This window comes from Gossypium raimondii, chromosome 7 (assembly GCF_025698545.1).
Source record: "Gossypium raimondii isolate GPD5lz chromosome 7, ASM2569854v1, whole genome shotgun sequence".
In the NCBI taxonomy this organism is placed as follows: Eukaryota; Viridiplantae; Streptophyta; class Magnoliopsida; order Malvales; family Malvaceae; genus Gossypium; species Gossypium raimondii.
In genome coordinates this window covers 49,878,590-49,896,274 of record NC_068571.1, presented here as the reverse complement: position 1 = coordinate 49,896,274, position 17,685 = coordinate 49,878,590, and the positions used below count along the sequence as shown (strand labels likewise).

General features: G+C 32.9%; 4 protein-coding genes and 3 non-coding genes across 15 annotated transcripts; 2 read left to right on the top strand and 5 right to left on the bottom strand.

Annotated features, from left to right (window-relative positions):
* Positions 1-779: 779 nt before the first annotated feature.
* On the bottom strand, positions 780-5,156 carry LOC105775329 (uncharacterized). Of its 7 annotated transcripts, none has more exons than XM_012597979.2 (5): positions 4,722-5,118; positions 3,942-4,080; positions 3,594-3,732; positions 1,684-1,814; positions 780-1,073 (listed from the first exon to the last, which is right to left on the bottom strand). In XM_012597979.2, exons 2-5 carry the CDS (start codon positions 4,007-4,009, stop codon positions 884-886), a joined length of 528 nt encoding a protein of 175 aa, XP_012453433.1. In that variant the 5' UTR covers positions 4,010-4,080; positions 4,722-5,118; the 3' UTR covers positions 780-883. The 7 variants fall into 7 exon arrangements, 3 of the variants coding, with proteins under 3 accessions (XP_012453433.1, XP_012453408.1, XP_012453326.1); XM_012597954.2 differs by having other exon boundaries at positions 4,740-5,118; XM_012597872.2 differs by having other exon boundaries at positions 3,942-5,117.
* Positions 1,381-1,486, bottom strand: LOC128042752 (small nucleolar RNA snoR103). Its single transcript, XR_008198264.1, has one exon. It is a non-coding gene; the product is annotated as a small nucleolar RNA snoR103 (small nucleolar RNA).
* On the bottom strand, positions 2,664-2,769 carry LOC128042751 (small nucleolar RNA snoR103). Its single transcript, XR_008198263.1, has one exon. It is a non-coding gene; the product is annotated as a small nucleolar RNA snoR103 (small nucleolar RNA).
* On the bottom strand, positions 4,743-4,849 carry LOC128042753 (small nucleolar RNA snoR103). Its single transcript, XR_008198265.1, has one exon. It is a non-coding gene; the product is annotated as a small nucleolar RNA snoR103 (small nucleolar RNA).
* A 253-nt stretch (positions 5,157-5,409) lies between the features above and the next one.
* Positions 5,410-7,519, top strand: LOC105775182 (probable phospholipid hydroperoxide glutathione peroxidase). Of its 2 annotated transcripts, none has more exons than XM_052633042.1 (6): positions 5,410-5,825; positions 5,917-5,993; positions 6,085-6,146; positions 6,234-6,352; positions 6,438-6,605; positions 7,247-7,519. In XM_052633042.1, the coding sequence occupies exons 1-6, from the start codon at positions 5,553-5,555 to the stop codon at positions 7,271-7,273; spliced, it is 726 nt and encodes a 241-aa protein (XP_052489002.1). In that variant the 5' UTR covers positions 5,410-5,552; the 3' UTR covers positions 7,274-7,519. The 2 variants fall into 2 exon arrangements, with proteins under 2 accessions (XP_052489002.1, XP_012453204.1); XM_012597750.2 differs by having other exon boundaries at positions 5,414-5,825; positions 7,244-7,519.
* Positions 7,520-11,707: 4,188 nt separating this feature from the next.
* Positions 11,708-14,717, top strand: LOC105775734 (ubiquitin C-terminal hydrolase 22). The gene is made up of 3 exons (XM_012598239.2): positions 11,708-12,717; positions 13,093-13,211; positions 13,551-14,717. The coding sequence occupies exons 1-3, from the start codon at positions 11,945-11,947 to the stop codon at positions 14,324-14,326; spliced, it is 1,668 nt and encodes a 555-aa protein (XP_012453693.1). The 5' UTR covers positions 11,708-11,944; the 3' UTR covers positions 14,327-14,717.
* Positions 14,718-15,395: 678 nt separating this feature from the next.
* Positions 15,396-17,474, bottom strand: LOC105775870 (enhancer of rudimentary homolog). 2 transcript variants are annotated; one of them, XM_012598396.2, is made up of 4 exons: positions 17,334-17,474; positions 16,900-16,993; positions 16,436-16,556; positions 15,396-15,775 (listed from the first exon to the last, which is right to left on the bottom strand). In XM_012598396.2, exons 1-4 carry the CDS (start codon positions 17,334-17,336, stop codon positions 15,685-15,687), a joined length of 309 nt encoding a protein of 102 aa, XP_012453850.1. In that variant the 5' UTR covers positions 17,337-17,474; the 3' UTR covers positions 15,396-15,684. The 2 variants fall into 2 exon arrangements, with proteins under 2 accessions (XP_012453850.1, XP_012453906.1); XM_012598452.2 differs by lacking the exon at positions 17,334-17,474 and adding an exon at positions 17,096-17,327.
* Between the last annotated feature and the right edge of the window lie 211 nt (positions 17,475-17,685).

The window sequence follows — 17,685 nt, the reverse complement described above, 5'->3', positions numbered from 1 at the left end:
AATTAAGGCATTGAATATGGACGGCTGGTCCTGGTTGGTCGACTATTGGCCCTGCTTCTGCAGTTTCCTTGATAGTCACTCCTCCTGAAGTTTTGCAAATTCTAAGGATTTTTATTGAAAATATGAAAACATTTCAATTTTTCTTATTCTGTTAATATTTTAAAGAGTAATGATTATATTTATTTTACCATTTTTTATAACCACCAAGATTTTTGGTATATTAAAGTAATTTAAATTTTTTTAGTTCGGTTTCAAAAATAAAATAAAATAGATATGAAAGTGGTTGTTGGATATTGAATTAGGAGGGGGGCCCACAAATTTTGGTTTTTGGTGAACAAGTGGGTAAGTGTGCAAGTCAGGAATCAGTCTAATTGATTGTCCAAGTGACGGGCAACAAACACAGTCTCTTTTTTTTATTATAACATCTTTTACTAAAACATACTGGTTTTTGTCTTCAATGTAAAATATGGCAGGATAGGTGCAAAGTCATACGAATTATATTATGAACAGAATGTACAAGTAGATGGAACAAATACCACTATATTTTTCCAGGAAGTCTTGCATCTGTTGCAATAATTCTGCTTTATCAAAAAAGAAAATGCGTTTTCGTTTTCTGTTTAATAAACATAAGTTTGTATTCCGACCGGTTTGACCATTAACAAATTAGGACCTTCACCGGCTGCCTTCATCAAAGGTGTTTCAGCCTCCTCAGGTTTAAAGTGTTCCTAAACAACACCAAATTAAGCCTATTTTAATAATAAAACCTCTGGTAGTAAGTATACCATAATAAATTCAATTTATTTTTGATTTGTTAATCTCCCTAAGATTAAAAAACCATATCAATTGGACTTTTCCATAGATACAAATGAGATAAACTACGACCCTACGAGTTTCCAAAGTGATTGAACACCAACATATGGCCCCAAATGCTCAACCACCACATACAAACATGGGATAACAAACAGCGCAATGACCCAAATTCACCACAAACATATAACTCTCTACTTGCTTCAACGACACAGCCTGCATGATGTGGGCGGGACATCTTTTTCAGGAGGCATCGTCGGCTACGCCTGCCATTCCATCGAGATAAACAACGTGATCAAATAAATTCCAAAATTGAAGCCTTTAGAGCATTTTGTTCAATATACCGTACAATGGAAAACAACAACAGTCGTGATGTACGATGAAACCCAGACCATAGCACATGAAATGAGATATTATTCTAGCTAAGGTCTCCTTCATTCCAAAAGACTTAGAGATAAGAATATGTTATATGAATTTACAAGGCAAATGAGCAAAATACTGTGAAAAAAGTGTTTGGGGAATGGACTATATATAGCAAGTCATTGTTTTATGAACTAATTGAAACCTGTAATGTAATGTAATGCAGGTTCTTTATGGGTGTCACTGTACTAATGGCTCACCCACCTAAAGCCTGCATATCGATATTTGTCCATGTTTACAGCAGCTACACAGACTTGAGTGCTCTGCCAAGAATTAGGACAACTAAAAACACATATATTATACATTCAAGAAAACAATGAGGGAGATAGGTAACAAACAAGTTTCAATCCCCATATCTGAAAATCACCCCTTTTTGGAACAAGTTGAGCATAGAATAGTTTCAGTACACAAAGGGTAATGCATGTAAAGATAAAAAGTTAAGGCACTTGAATGGACCTTTTGAAGGAAGGAGACACCCCAAACCCGATCGGCTTTGGGTTAAGCGTCATATAATAGTATTTTCCATAACTTGCATAACACAGAGTATCAAAATCTTTCCCCATGATCAAATGCCCCCTTCCATACCACTAATCGAGAAATTCAGAGGAAGGAGTGAATCAACTGCTGCAACCAACCACAATACAAGAAACAACCCGAAGGGTGAAATGATACCAAGAAGTGAATAACCCAACCACGACTATCTAACCAACTACCGATGAACTAACAAAACGAGACTGAATTAGGAGTTGACAAAAGTCTAAACATGACAGTCTCAGAAATTTTTCCAACCATGATCATTCTTATAGAAGAACTACAATAATCTGTATTAGTACTTGACGATTATTAGAATGACAGCTCCTTCCACTCCAAAGGAAGCAATGTGTAAGAATCAAGAAACCTTCCATAAAAGATATATCAGATAACAAAGCAATGTTCTAAAAACGGGCACATCAAATTAAAAAGCAAGATTAACCAAATCTATTGGGAATTTGAAATTACTATTTATAACCTTGACAAGATAATATGTTCACAAACATGATTCATCAAGATCATCATTTAAAAAAGACATGAACAACCTCCATACATTGCAACAGCTGTTCATGTTTATACAAAACATGCTCATGAACTTCAAACAAACAGAAATAGAAAACTTATATTAGTAAGAACACATAAAAAAAGGAATCAAATTATGGACCCAAAGGCAATATACAACTCTTTGAAAAATAAAACAGTAATGCTAGAAACATAGTCTATTTATTGTAGAAAGCCAAAAAGAACTCAATTTGCTCCAAAGGAAAATATCAGCACTGCATGCAATTCTATGTCATAAAAACTTTAAACCAAGATCGAAACAGATGCATTCTTCACTAAATTTACAATCTTTCATTTGTAAATTTGTTTAATGAACTTATTGAAACCTTTAATGTAATGTAATGTAATGTAACGCAGGTTCTTTATGGGCATAAATGTACTAATGGCTCACCCACCTAAAGCCTGCATATTGATATTTGTCCATGTTTACAGCAGCTACACAGACTTGAGTGCTCTGCCAAGAATTAGGACAACTAAAGAACCCCTTAAAATTAGTTCTTCCATTTAACAATCACTTAAACCCTATTACTTGCATTAGAAAAAACATTCTTCACTCAAAGGAAAAGGCAATGAGAGATATAACAAACGAGTTTTTTTTTTTTTATAAACACATATCTGAAAATCACCCCTTTTTGGCACAAACTCAAACAAAGGTATAGTTTCAGCATACAAAGGCAAATGCATGTGAAGATAAAAAGTTAGGGTTTTTATTGAAGCTTTTGAAAGACGGAGACACCTCGATTGATTTTGTGATTGTAATTTAAAGGTCCATAATTTAGCCTCGACTAGCCCAGTTCCGGATTTGCCAACTTGTACCAAAGTTTCTTAAGGAAATCAAATGCATCTCTTTCCTTCTAAGGTTCTGAAATTTTACAAGTTTATTGACAGACAAATCCCTGAAATGCAACTAGACAGTAAAATCAGACTCAAGTGATAAAAAAAAATGCCAAAGATGAAGGTCTCAAGACACGACAAAGTTGAAGCCTTTAAAATCACCAGGTTGGATGTTTTGCCAGAATCAATCAACTGACCTTACGAATATCATACTTCTCCAGGGTCATTTGTTCAATATACCACACAGTGCACAATGAAAAACAACATTCATCAAGACGCACAATAAAACCTTGCAGATGGAGAATCAAATGAGATATTCCAGATAAGGAATCTTTCTAAATGACTTAGAGATAAAGAATAAGTAATATAAATTATAAAGCAAATAACCAAAATACTGAGGAAAAAGAGGGTGGGGAGTGGAATAAATGGTAAGACGTTACCCCTAGGCTAGATAAAATTTGATCCTTTGCTTCATTGCTTCTTATCCTACAGCCTTGAATCACTATTATTCGAAACCATTTTAGTCCAGTCATGAATTGTATTCCAGGATCTTTTATCTCCAAGGGCAGCAGATTGACCCTGTTATCTCAGAACAATGAGTTAGGAGTTGAGCTTGGAGCTAAAGATAAAGTGATGAACAAACATAAGCTGTAATTTCTAACCATCTATTAATATAAAGATAAACCAATTGATTCTATTAGGAGAATATAGACATTGGGAAAGGAATCATAGGAGTTTGTCCAAGACTGGAATGAAGGAAAGACTTGTGAATCAGGCAGCTGCTCCACCTTGAATTCGTAACATGCATCATAAATAGCAACAGCATCTTAGCCCGTGGTTGAATGCCCTTTTCCATCTTCGTAACTTGAGGAAGGAGTCATGACTATCTAACCAACTACCTCTGAACTAATCAACAACTGAGCGAAACTGAAGTAGGAGTTGACAAAAGTTGAAATATAATAGTTTCAGAAATATATCCAACCATAATCCATTCATTCATTCATTCTTACAGAAGAACCACAATATTCCAAAATCTGTATTACTAGTTGACAATTAATTAGAACAACCAAGAAGCAATGTCTAAGATGCCTTTCATTGAAGAAATATCAGATGGCAAATGAATGTTCAAAAATGGGCAAATCATATCAAAATACAAGATTAACCAAATCTATTGGGAATTGGAACTCACTATCTATAACCTTAACAAGATATAAATGCAAAATAAGCTAAAAATCTGTCTATAGTTTCACATGTCAAGTTCACAAACATGATTCCTCTGGATCATCATCTAAAGAAGAGAAAAACTACTTGCATAAGCTCAACAGTTGTTCGTATTCATACCAAACATCCTTATGAACTTCAAACCAAAAAACCCCCCAGCCTATTACAAACAGAAACAGAAACATTAAGTTTATAAGAAAACACAAAAAGAGGATCAAACAATGGACCCAAAGGGGATCGAAAAATAAAACAGTAGTGTTAGAAGCATTATAGTTTGTTCATCATAGAAAAGATAAAAAGAAAAACTCAACTTGCTATAATGAACATAAATCAGAACTCATGCAAACCTATTGTTTTATAGAAACCTGTAATGTAATGTAGGTTCTTTATGGGAGTCCATGTACTAATGGCTTGCCCACTTTAAAGCCTGCATATTGATATTTGTCCATATTTACAGCAGCTACATAAGCTTGAGTATTCTGCCAAGAATTAGGACAACTAAAAAACGAGGCAATGAAAGATAGATAAAAAACAAAACAAGTTTCAATTTTTTTAGAACCCCATATCTGAAAAATCATCCCTTTCTGGAAGACACTCGAACATAGAACAAAGACAAACTGCATGTCTAGATAAAAAAAAAAAAAGGCTAGGGTTTTTGAATGGACATTTTGAAACCCCAGTTGATGATGAGATTGTAAATTTAAGGCCCATAACTTTTCTCCACGCTTAGCCCAGTTTTGGAATTGCCAACTTGTATCAAAATTTATTGAGGATCAGATGCATTTTCTTTCCCTCTAAGGCTCAAACTCTCCAACCTGGATATGTCCTAGAAATAGTACAAGCGATTGACCCACCAGGCGCCACGCTACTCAATTATCAGCCAGTCATCATCAACAACAGTAAGAAACTTCAGGAACCAACCCAACCATGAAGTTTTTCAAGGTTTTAAATGGGCCTTTACGTATCCCAAAAATAAGTCTACTTGCTTACAAACAAAATTAAAAGTAGTTAAAAGAAAACCAACGTGGACTTTTACCTTCCACTACGAAGTCCTTTTAAACAAACCTCCCACTGGCTTCGCAGGTTATGGTTAACACTGTCCAATATTCTTTTTTCTCGTCTTCCACAGTTGCATTTTAGACAATTAGACAGACACAAAGGAAACAGAGAACGAAACTATGGCTTCCATGTCTTTCTCTGCAACTATTCCGTCTCCTCTTCTTGATTTTTCCCAAACCAGAAAGAACCCAGTTTTTTCTTCATCATGGCCTTCCATGTCTTTCTCAATTCCTTCCATCAAATCCTCGCTTGGGTCTTCAAAATCAGCCTTTTTCCAAAATGGGTTCTCCTTGCCATCGCTTACTGCTTCTGGGTTTGTCTTTAACTCTAGATCTTCAGGCATTTATGCAAGAGCAGCTACGGATAAAACCCTATACGACTACACAGTAAAGGTACAAGCTTGGGGAATATTACGTTGAACAAAAGTTCCAATTTTGTTACTGAATTTTGCTAAAGGATATCTCTCTCTATCTTTTTGAGCAGGATATTGATGGGAAGGATACCCCTCTTGGCAAATTTAAGGGAAAAGTTCTTTTGATTGTTAATGTTGCTTCAAGATGGTATATCATTACAATATTTTCTAGGGCTGCTTTGAGCTTTTGTCTTTTTTTTTTTTTGTTCTAATTGAAATTTTTTCATTTTGATTCATAGTGGTTTGACAACATCAAATTACTCTGAGCTTTCCCACATATATGACAAGTACAAGAATCAAGGTCAGTTAAGCATTCTTGCCTTGATATTTTGTTCCTTAATAATGTCATCATGTTTTTGTAAGATTTGTTGATAAAACTCTATCACAGGATTTGAGATTCTAGCTTTCCCTTGCAATCAATTCGGGGGACAAGAGCCTGGATCAAATCCTGATATTAAAAAATTTGCTTGTACCAGGTTCAAGGCAGAGTTTCCCATATTTGATAAGGTGAGTCAAGCTGCTCTGCTATTTGATTATAGCATTTATGGTAGAGATAAGTTCTTGAAGGACTAAAGGAAGTTTTATGCATCAGGTTGATGTGAATGGACCGAATACGGCTCCCGTTTACCAGTTTCTGAAGTCGAGTGCTGGTGGGTTTTTCGGTGACCTGATCAAGTGGAACTTTGAGAAGTTCTTGGTGGATAAAAATGGCAAAGTTGTTGAGAGGTATCCACCAACGACATCGCCTTTCCAAATTGAGGTATGCAAGTTAATCTCGTAACACTTGAAGCACTAGGGTTTTGATAACATGAAATCAAGTATGATTTAAGATTCTTTGTCTTAAGGCTTGTAATGAAAGATCAATGTTGATACTTATAACATTTATCATTTGTTTGCTGTTTGACTGCTATATATATTGAGAAAGAACTGGTGGCTTTTTGGATTTTGGATTGATATCAAACATATTCTTCTACTATGTTTGATGCTCTTCTCTTTCCGGGCATTGAAATGCCGACATTGTATGCAACTCTCTTGTCTGATAGAACATCCAGAACAGTTATTATCTTACCGGTTTCATCTGGTATCAGATTTGGTGTTGCAATCAAACTCAAAAGCTGCATACCATAATTGAATGCAATTCCTTTGAATTCTCTGAATTGGATTACTGTCAAGTAATACCACTATGTTGGATTTGAAGTGGTTTGGTCTAGTCTCCCCTGTTTGCACCGCTATGTCGAATCTTTTTTCGTACTCGGTGCAATAGATACCGAACATTGACAACGAAAACAAGTCTCTTTGTTTTGATTTGGTTGTTTTATTCTTTTGTTATTTTGGCCTTAATCTCAGAATATGATTCAACGGACTAATTCTTGTTCTTATCATGTGATGGTGTTGTAGAAGGACATTCAGAAGCTCCTCGCGACATGAATCTTGAGGTCACAGTGACTTGAACCGCTTCTGCTTGCAATGAAAATAAGTAGATAGATAGTACAAGTAGATTTCAGGAAAAGAAGATGGAACGGTGTTTTCGGCTCTATGTCTGATATGGACTTTTTTGTTTTCTGTTTTCCATGGTCATGGTCTGCATTATCTGATCAAATTTCCCTTTTCAACAGTTATACAAAGTTGTTTACTTTGCCTCAGCTTTTTCAATATCTTCTCACTTTTGCTTTACATGTTTTTTTTCATAATTTTCCTTTAGGAATGAATGTGGATATGAAAATAGTCTTAAAACCTTATTTCCAAAGTTATGACTTCAATACATTTTGATTAAATCCTCAAAGTTAATGTGGTATATATCAAGGATTTCTATTTCAAAAATGTAAATACAAGCCTTCTACAGAACTAACCATTTCTTTATGCCTCAGGTTATGGTCCTATGTCAAAAGCTAAGTCAAATGTAATGGCTTGTTTCATTATTCATATATAAATATATTTTCTGAAAATTACAATTAAAATTTGAAAATATTTTATTTTTTAAATAAAATTCTACTCAATTTTAATCATGAGATTTTGTCTTTTGTCTAAAGAATGCATGAGTCACTTTTTTTAGTGGTTCATATGGCGGTACTAAGAATTCAAGGATTCACACAACTCTGTCGAGAATTGGGAGCTAATATGGTACCTATGTTACTATATGCTATAGATCATGAATTCGAACCCCACCACATGTAAGCTCTTCAATTTTTCGTGATCCATGAATTTAAGTAACTTGTGACTCTTAAGATGGTCATGTGAACCTCTAGGTTCTTGGCACAACCATGGGAACAAAGGAGGGACAAAATCTTAACGCTAAAATGGAGGGAATGAGACGATAGTAGGGGAGGTCCGCTGGGGAGGGGGATTCTTATTTTCTTTAACATTAATATTAATATAAAATTACAATTTATTATTATAATTTTTAAAAATACTTAAGTATTTATATTTTTTTATTTTTTAGAATTAAGATTAAATTGAGAACATTTATAAATTTTGAGGGTTATTTTTTAAAATTATGACTAAATCAATATAATATGTAAAAGTTTAGGGTTAAACATGTTATTGTATCGATTTTTTAACTGCAACGTCAGTTTGTCATTTGCAACTTTATAAGAGTGACCAAAACGACCGGACTATATAATGTGGGTGCTTAAATTGCAAACTTTTTATTTTTAATGCCTAAAATGGAAATTTTGATAGTTGAATGACTATCTATATAGTTTACCTTTTTAAAACAAAATTGAGTTTATTTTAAAAACATGTTTTAAAAAATAAAAGAATTTGTTAAAAACAATAGCTATTTTATTAAATATTTTTAATAGTATTTATAAGTGGAATTTTTTCCATAGTTTTTAAACTCTATTTTGTAGCATTATTTAAAAATAATATTTAATATCAGATTTTACTATTTTGAACACTGTAATTTAAAATGTTAACATAACAAATTTTCTTAATATTTTTAAAATTTATTTCTTTACAATATTTAAAGACAATAACAGAATTTAACATCAATAAAATATGTTACTCTTTTTTCAAGTATTGTTTAAATACATATTTAACTTACTATCTAAAATGAAATATTAAAGGGTAAACTATTCAAATGGTCACCCAACTATGCTCATGTTCCTATTTTGGTCACCCAACTTTAAAGTTTTTCAATTTAGACACTAATTCTTGAATTTATTCATATTTTGGATAAAGGAAAGCCTTTTTCTAACTGGTATAATAACACATTTAGTCCTCAATATTACATATTCTATCAAATTGATATTAATTCTAAATAATTCAATAAATCTAACCCTTCCCATTTACAAATTTTATCAATTTGATCCTCAAACTTCCAGACCAAAAACTTTTAGCTTTTAAAACAGAGGCATTACACAACTATAAATTTGTAAACTCCGAAAAAGAAAGAAAAAACTTCTCTCCGCAAACCCAATAAATATATGATTTGTAAGCAATACAAAAGACATTCAAAGATAAATTTCTTCAAGGTTTAACTTAAATTTTCCGATCACCTCACCTTAATTGTTTTTATGAATCAGATTGAAAGCAACAATCATACTTGATTTGAGGCAAAGCTGCGACAATTTTCATCCATATAAACACTAATCAAATAGAGGTTTGAACCCTTTTAGACTAAATAAAATAAATGAAACCCCGATTTTGTTTTGGTGTTAACAGTAAGTAAGCCACCAACAGGAGGGTTAAATTGAATCCATCCATGGCTACTGCTGCTATGATCCAGGTGTTGCCTCAGTCTTACAAACAGGGCAAGCATTTTTTTTTTTTTTTGCAGCCACTACTTTATACATTGGGTGTGAAAATTGTGTCCACTGCGTTATTAAAAAAGTTTTATAGTACTATAACACAACTGAACAAGTCTCCTTTACATTCAAATGTAGTCTTTGATAATTGATTCGATAATCAATAACCTGCTTGTTCTGGATGTGCAGTTTCGAGAATTTATCAGCCAAGTAATTAGCTCGAAAAATAGCTCGTTAGTTGAGCGAATTTTTTTTTTTTAGGTTTTATAAATTTATAGACGTAGAATGTCTTTGTTTTAAAAGTTGAAAACTTTGGTTAGAAAATTTATAAATGCGAAGGGTGAAATTTATTGAATTATTTAGAATTAGGATCAAATTGATAGAATATGTAAGTATTGAGGACTAAATGTGTTATTATACTAGTTAGAAAAAGAATTTCTTATCAATTTAACGGCGAGTGACCAAAATTGGAACAAATTCAAATATTAGTGCTTCAATTAAGAATTTTAAAATTAGATAGCCAAAACAAGAATGCAAGCACAATTAAGTGACCATTTATATAATTAACCTAAATTAAAATAATAATAATAAACTTTAAAAATTCAACAAAATAGATTTTGTTTACCATGAATTTTTTTTGAACAATCATTATAGATTTGAGTCTCGTTTTTTTTTTAAAAATGCTTAAAATTATTCATAAATACTGTTAAAACATTATTTTGATATTATAACTACACAATGCTTAAAACTATCCATAGATTTTAATCATTAATTTTCGATTAAAACATTACATGGTTATATATAATTTGATGACTTAAAGGTCTTGCATGCGGATACATAACTTTTCATTTCTTTTAGGCTATCTTGCTTCTTCTTTATTTATTTATTTTATATTATAAGACAATAATCAAACTTTAATTTTGGGATTTAATCTATGTACCTTATTTTTAACATAATTTGATTATTCTACTTTTATAATATTAAATATTGTTAACTATTTTAATCAAAATATTGATGTTAATTTTCCTAGGAACACTATTTTAATAAAAATATTTTATCACAACGAGTTCGAATAAATGTTTTGAGATCACATATCAGCAGTATGTGAATATTCGAAATGGTCCCAATTGTAATTTGTGTTAATTTTTATTATAATCGCTTTTGTTATTTATTTACTATAAAAAAATATTAAAGTTTTTTTATCATAAAAAAATAAAGAATCGGCGAATACACCAAATTTTGATGAAAAAAGGGGAACACACAAGTGTAGTCGGTTCTGGAAAGGTAATAGTCATCACTCAGTCATTGCTTCGCTCATTGTTCTTTAATAAATAAAATAATCAGAACTTCTCCCAGGTTTAATTCATGATTTGGCCCTTAAAGTATATTTATTTTTTTATTTCAATTTGATATTTAAAATATCGACTACTTTTTAATTTGATACCTAAAGTATGTCTCTCATATATTTTTTAGTTCATTTTTAATAGATATAAAAATAATTGATAACCAATCACAAAATGACATATTGCAACTTTATGTAAAATAATAAATATTTTATTTATTAAATGTATATACATTAAAAATATGAAAATAAAATATAAAAATTTAGAAATATATATAAAATCTAGAAAAATATAATTTTTATAAAATTATAAAAGGTATTTAAATTATCCTTGAAATTTAAATACATTTTTAATTTTTTAACGATTTTTATTTTGATATTTTATTTTTATTTTTTAAAATTTATAATTATATATTAAAATTTAGCATAAAAAATGTCACGTGGCAGGTCAACCTCGACCACTGATCGGTCAACGGTTAGTTAAAGTCCGTAATGTTTTTTATATTTAAATATTTAATATTATAAATTCTTATTTTTTAATTTAAATTTAATATTTTTATTTTAAATAAATTTCTATTTTTATTGGCCAAAAAGATTACGTGGTACTTTTTCATAGGCCAAAGTTGACTAATAGATTTCTTGTAAATGGACCAAATATACCAAAATGGGAAAATGTAAGTACTTCAGGGGCTAAATCATGAATTAAGCCATCCTCAAAGCACCCTCCACAATTGCATCCCTGTTTTCCGTTCTCTTTTTCACTCAATCAACCCAAAATAAAAGAACCAAAATCCACACTCTTTTATTCCAAATCCTATCTGTTTTCTTCTTTTAGTATTTCCAGTTGGATAATTTTCTTGGAAAACCATGTTTCTTTCTTTTTATGTTCTTTATCAATATATATAGATCGTAGTATACTGTTATTTATTATTAATAGATTTTTTTACACTTGATAAAAATCTCAGCTTCATACATAAATTCGAAGCCATTTTTGTATTCAACATCAGCAGCATGTGCGCAAGAAACTCTATCTACACTAACCCCAAACCCTGCAAACACCTAGCTGATTACAAGCTCAGGCATGGCTTCAATACTTATGATTCCATCCGAAATTGCCTCAAGACCACCCCTAATAGAAGAACTAGAGTTGCTAAACACACCACTAAAATACCCAGATGCAGTTTCTGTGATAGATATCAAGGAAGACTTTACTTTTGTTTGATGTGCTCTTCACTATGGTGTCCAACCCACATTCTTTTACATACCCAATCTGAGAAAGGCCATGAGGTAGCTATTGACATGGACAGATCAGAGCTTTATTGTTGTTTGTGTTGTGATCAGGTCTACGATCCTGATTTTGACAAAATTGTATTGTGTAACCAAGTCAAGGACTTGCCTGGAGGTAGTAAAAGTAAAACCAATCGTTTTGAGGCAAGTGGTGAGAGATCAAGCAAGAGAAAGAGATTAGATTCTGGGATAGGATTAGATTTGAAGAAATCAAAACTGTTGGTTTCAATGAGAGATCGGAGAGCAAAATCATGTTATCCATTGGGATTGAGGGGATTGAACAATCTGGGGAGTACTTGTTTTATGAACTCTGTGTTGCAGGCTTTGCTTCATGCTCCTCCTTTGAGGAATTACTTTCTGAATGATCGACACAACAGTGTTCAATGCAGGAAAAGATCTGGTGAAAAGCTCTGCTTGCTTTGTGACATTGATGCTATTTCTTCAGCTATGTTTTCCGGTGATCGAACGCCTTATACTCCTGCTCACTTTCTTTATAGGTCTGAAAATAAGTTTGTGCCTTAGTTCAATGCTTGTTTGAGTTACTGATTTTGGTATTTGACTTGCATTATTTGAATGGTATACTGTGGTGCTTTAGGTTATTTTAGGTTGTTTTACTTGAGATCTGTTGTCTGGAATAAGTATTGTGTGAAAGGAAATGGGTTTAAACTAAAACTTCGGTTCAATGTCGGCCCCCTTGTCGGATTCTCCATTTTCAGGGTTGTAAAGACTAGTTAGTCTCAAAAATAAACTTCTTTATATCACAAGAAAATGACAAGTTGTTTTGGTTTGTTTTGTCCTCCCTTTCCTTGGTTTCTAAATGCCTAAGGATGGATCATGCTTTACTGATGGATTTATTTTGTTTTTTATTGAAGCTGGTGGCAGCATTCATCGAATCTAGCTAGTTATGAGGAGCAGGATGCTCATGAGTTCTTCATTTCAGTTTTAGATGGGATTCATGAGAAGGAAAGCAAAATACGAAACTCCGGCAAAGGTAATAAGATGCTGAGACCATGTTTGCTTGCTTCAATTTCATGTCCTATATACAATTACATTGTCTAAAGCTAGTAATGGTTCTCTATCTCATATGCTACTAATCGATAGCCATAAATACAGTTGTAGAGGACACCAGGCCTAGATGCAGAATATGAAATTTGATTAATTGTCAGTGGTAGTTCGGGATTTTGATGTCGACATGCATATGTTGAAGAGGCTGGAAACAATTAGAACTGACCTGTAGACATACATATATTAACAAACCGATGATCTGGACATAATCTGGGTTTGAAATGCAGTTCTATTTTACTCATGATGTTGTTATTCTTTTACACAGATGATGGAAACTGCCAATGTATTGCTCATAGGGCATTCTCTGGGTTGTTGAGATCTGATGTGACATGTATCTCCTGCGGATTTACTTCCACAACTTACGATCCTTGTGTTGATATTTCACTCAACATGGACACGAGTAATTTGTCTTCATCCAATGCTAACAAACCCATTAAACCCGATGAGAAGACAAGTGCGTCTACTCTTTCGGGTTGTCTGAATTTGTTTACAAGAGCTGAGAGGTTAGGTTCTGATCAAAAACTTCATTGTCAAAATTGTCAAGAACTACGTGACTCGTCAAAGCAACTGTCTATTAGAAGACTCCCATTGGTGCTGTGTTTACATATAAAGAGAGTCGAGCACTCTTTAGTCAGAAAAATATCGAGGAAAATCAATCAGTATATGCAGTTCCCTTTCTCATTGGACATGACTCCATATTTGTCATCCTCCATTGTTAGAAGCAAGTTCGGGAATAGAATATTCACTTTCGAATATGACAACTCCAATAGTTCTGCAGCATATGAGATTTTTGCTGTGATTGCTCATTCGGGGATGCTGGAGTCAGGACACTACGTGACTTATCTGCGACTAAAGAACCAGTGGTACAAATGCGATGATGCTTGGATATCTGAGGTTGATGAAGGAATAGTGAGAGCTTCACAGTGTTATATGTTGTTCTACGTACAGAAGCTGCTTTACAATAAAGCGAACGAGGATTCAAGTTTCGTGCGTATTTCCCCGAGTAGAGATCCATTTGAATCTACTGCCGGTTGTTCCTAGTGCAACAAACTCATTCAAGCAAGGCCAGCTAAAGATAATTCAAGCAACAATTTTCTTGGATGAAACATTCTTCTGGTATCAAACCAGTCTGAGGTACAAATATCAGAAACCTGATCATCAGATACAAATATTTATATATCCAAATAGCAAATTCTATGGCTACCAGGTATTCCTAGCAGTTATTGGCCAAAAGGGGAAGTAAAAAATCAAACCAATTTTCAAGTTGGGATCCCCAAAACCTCTACAAGATCCAAGCTCTGAATTTTTTTGACTGCAGTGCAGGCAGTCGTGTAAAGAATAAACAGTTAACATCATTGTATTGTATGCTCCATGTGTGCTACAAAATTACTGAAAGGGTCATTTTTTTTTAATGGTTTGTCCTTTTCTGTCATCAACTGTGGTTCATCCACGTCTAAAAGTGGTAATGGTTGGTGGGAATCTTTTATATTGTCAAAAGTTGCACGCGTCTGCCTTTTTGACAAGTCAAGATAAATGACTTCGGGAATACACTAATTTGACATTGTTTCTGTTCGAGCTTTCCTATTTGTGTAATTAGAACGAAACTAGAAATTTATTTCAAGAGAAGTAAAAATTGAATTATAATTTTTAAAAAAAAGTTCAAATATTTTTTTTATTGTATTAATTTATTATTTTAAAATATTTACAAGGATTAGATTAAAAATTTATTATCTTGATGGAATCAAAATGTAATTTGATCATTATATTAACCTATAATTTCAAAACTAAAAAAATAAACTAAAATGAAAATTTACCATTTTGATTGTGGCTTTGTGGCTTTATGGGGCATTTGATATTTTTATTGACCTTAGTGCCTTCCATAAATTGAAAGTTCATTTCAAAAAAAAAATTGCAAGGGAAAGATAAAAAGAACAGCTGAAAGCGAGCAGAAAATGATGATGCTTTGAAAACCTGCATGCTTAGCTAAATCATTGACAATGAAATTATAATCTATATGAATATGAGAAATATCGACAATTTAATCTCTGGGTTGAATTTGTATTGAAATTTCCTTTGCTTGATTATCAAGACTTGAGCTTTTGACATGAAATTACCATCAAATACCAACCACTCAACCAAATGGTATATGATTATAGTAAAGGTCAAGCTTTCTAGACAAAATTACCAGTAACTTTGCTTAGAGTACAACACTGACCACACAAAACCTGTGGTATTTCATCTGAAACTCTGGACAAAGCTGCAATGGGTACTCAAAAATATGTGTGCAAAAGTTAGGAGGTACAATAAGAGCACAATTATCAGATACGATATGAGGTCTTCTGCACTTCGATGCACATTTTTTTTTTCTATTAAAAGCACTTTCAGTGAACAGGATTTATTTAATGTGCCAACTTCTTCAGGTGTTGAAATAGTTTCTGTTTAATCCATTGCCTGTCATTAGGCAAAAAAGCTTGAATCCTGTGATCATAGCTGCAAGCCATAAAATAATAATGGTAAAACCAATTATCCCACCAAATAAATAATAAGAACATGGATGCAAGCAACAAATAATTAGGTAAAAGGGACTTTGCAAAGCCATTGGTTGTAAACTGTTTAGCTTCCCATGGAACGCAGAGAAACCACATGGTTCCACCTATTCAAACAATCCAATAATCTGTTGCAAGATGTTGTCTCCCATATATGTAATGATACTCATTACCCCATGATTGTTGGACCATTCTCAGTATCGAAGTTATACATAGACTTTCCCATCAGCCACATTAATTTCCTTGGATGTAGGACCATGTTACCCAGACTCTTCATTCTTTCTCTCAAGTTTCCATGATTAACACCTCTGTCCGGGACATATTTGGGAATGGGTATAGAGATATGGTCCTCCCCAAAAATAAAGAACTTACGTAACAAAACTTATTCACAAACACATTTGAGTTTCACCAGAAGGGAATAGTCCACTTACAAACTCAAAACACAGTTATTCCTTGGGGTTCAGGTTTTACGTGACATATTCATGCCGTTGATTAACAGTTATTATGATGGACACATGACTACTGAGCATGCAATATAACATAAAATGCATGAGAATGATGCATTATATAAAAAAGGAAACAGTGGAGGAAAAGAGAGGCATACACAAGGGCACTCATATCTGCAAGGCCATCAATAAAATTGTAAAGATCAGCAATGTCGTAAGTGATGTTTCCCGTAGCTGGATTTAGATCCTTAAGTTTCCTTTCGTATAGTCCACATATCCCTGCACATGCCAAATAGCATAAACTGTCAAACTTGTCAAATCTTTAAACAGTGAGAAGGAAAAATTAGTGTAGATTCAATCCGGAGACTCGTGTTGGAACCACTCAAATTCATTCAACCAAATCATCCTCTTAACACAATATAGAAAATATAAATAGTTTAGGACATACATTCTATAGAATGAAAAACATATGATATGCAAAAGGTACAGTCCACTGCCTGCAGAACACAGGCAGTAGGAACTTAAATCCGAATCCCACACGGGCAATCCAGTCAGTAGAAACAACACATACACTAGTAGGCCAAAACAACAAAAACCAAGAAAAATATAGGCAAAAACATACCATCCATAGCTTGACTTATGGAATCATAATCCATAAATGTTCTGGTTGCTCTGCTCTGTGAAGTTTGCATCAAAATAATGGTGTGCCTGTTTGCCTAAATTTCACGCACAAAAACAAAAGGGGGAGATATATATATATACACCGCCGACCATATTGATCAAATAAAAATGATTACTATGAAAGTAGGATTGAGTACCATTTACACGCCGGAAAGAATGAATTAATCAACAAGTAATTTCTACAAACGAAATCGTAAATCGTGTAGTAATAGGAAAATAGCTGCGATTCGGTTGGTTTTGTATCGAAAAGAAATTTTTAACGAAACCCTAGTTTGTTGAGGAAAGAACTTGAAATTGAACAAAAAGGGAAAATAAAAGAAATGAAATTTAAAAGCAAAATTAGTAGAATTAAAGGAAAATAAAAGGAGGAATTACCATGTCTGGTTGTTGGAGTGGAACCGAAAGAAGAATGTAAGAGAATGTGCTGCTACCGTTGAACTAACCAAAGATGGAAGTCTCGGAAAACCGAATATCAGAAAGACACAAAATAACAAACAAACAAAAACAAAATTAAAGGGTGAACTACCAAAATTGTCACTTTTTTTCACCTTAGGACATTTTAGTCACTTATGTTTAAAATGTTACGTTTTAGTCATTTACGTTATCGCCTTATAACATTTTAGTCACCGAACCGTTAATTGTTGTTAATGATAAGCTGGTGTGGCACGTTAAATTATCATTTCAATAAAAAAATTAGGTTAATTTAGATAATTGGTCCCCATATTTT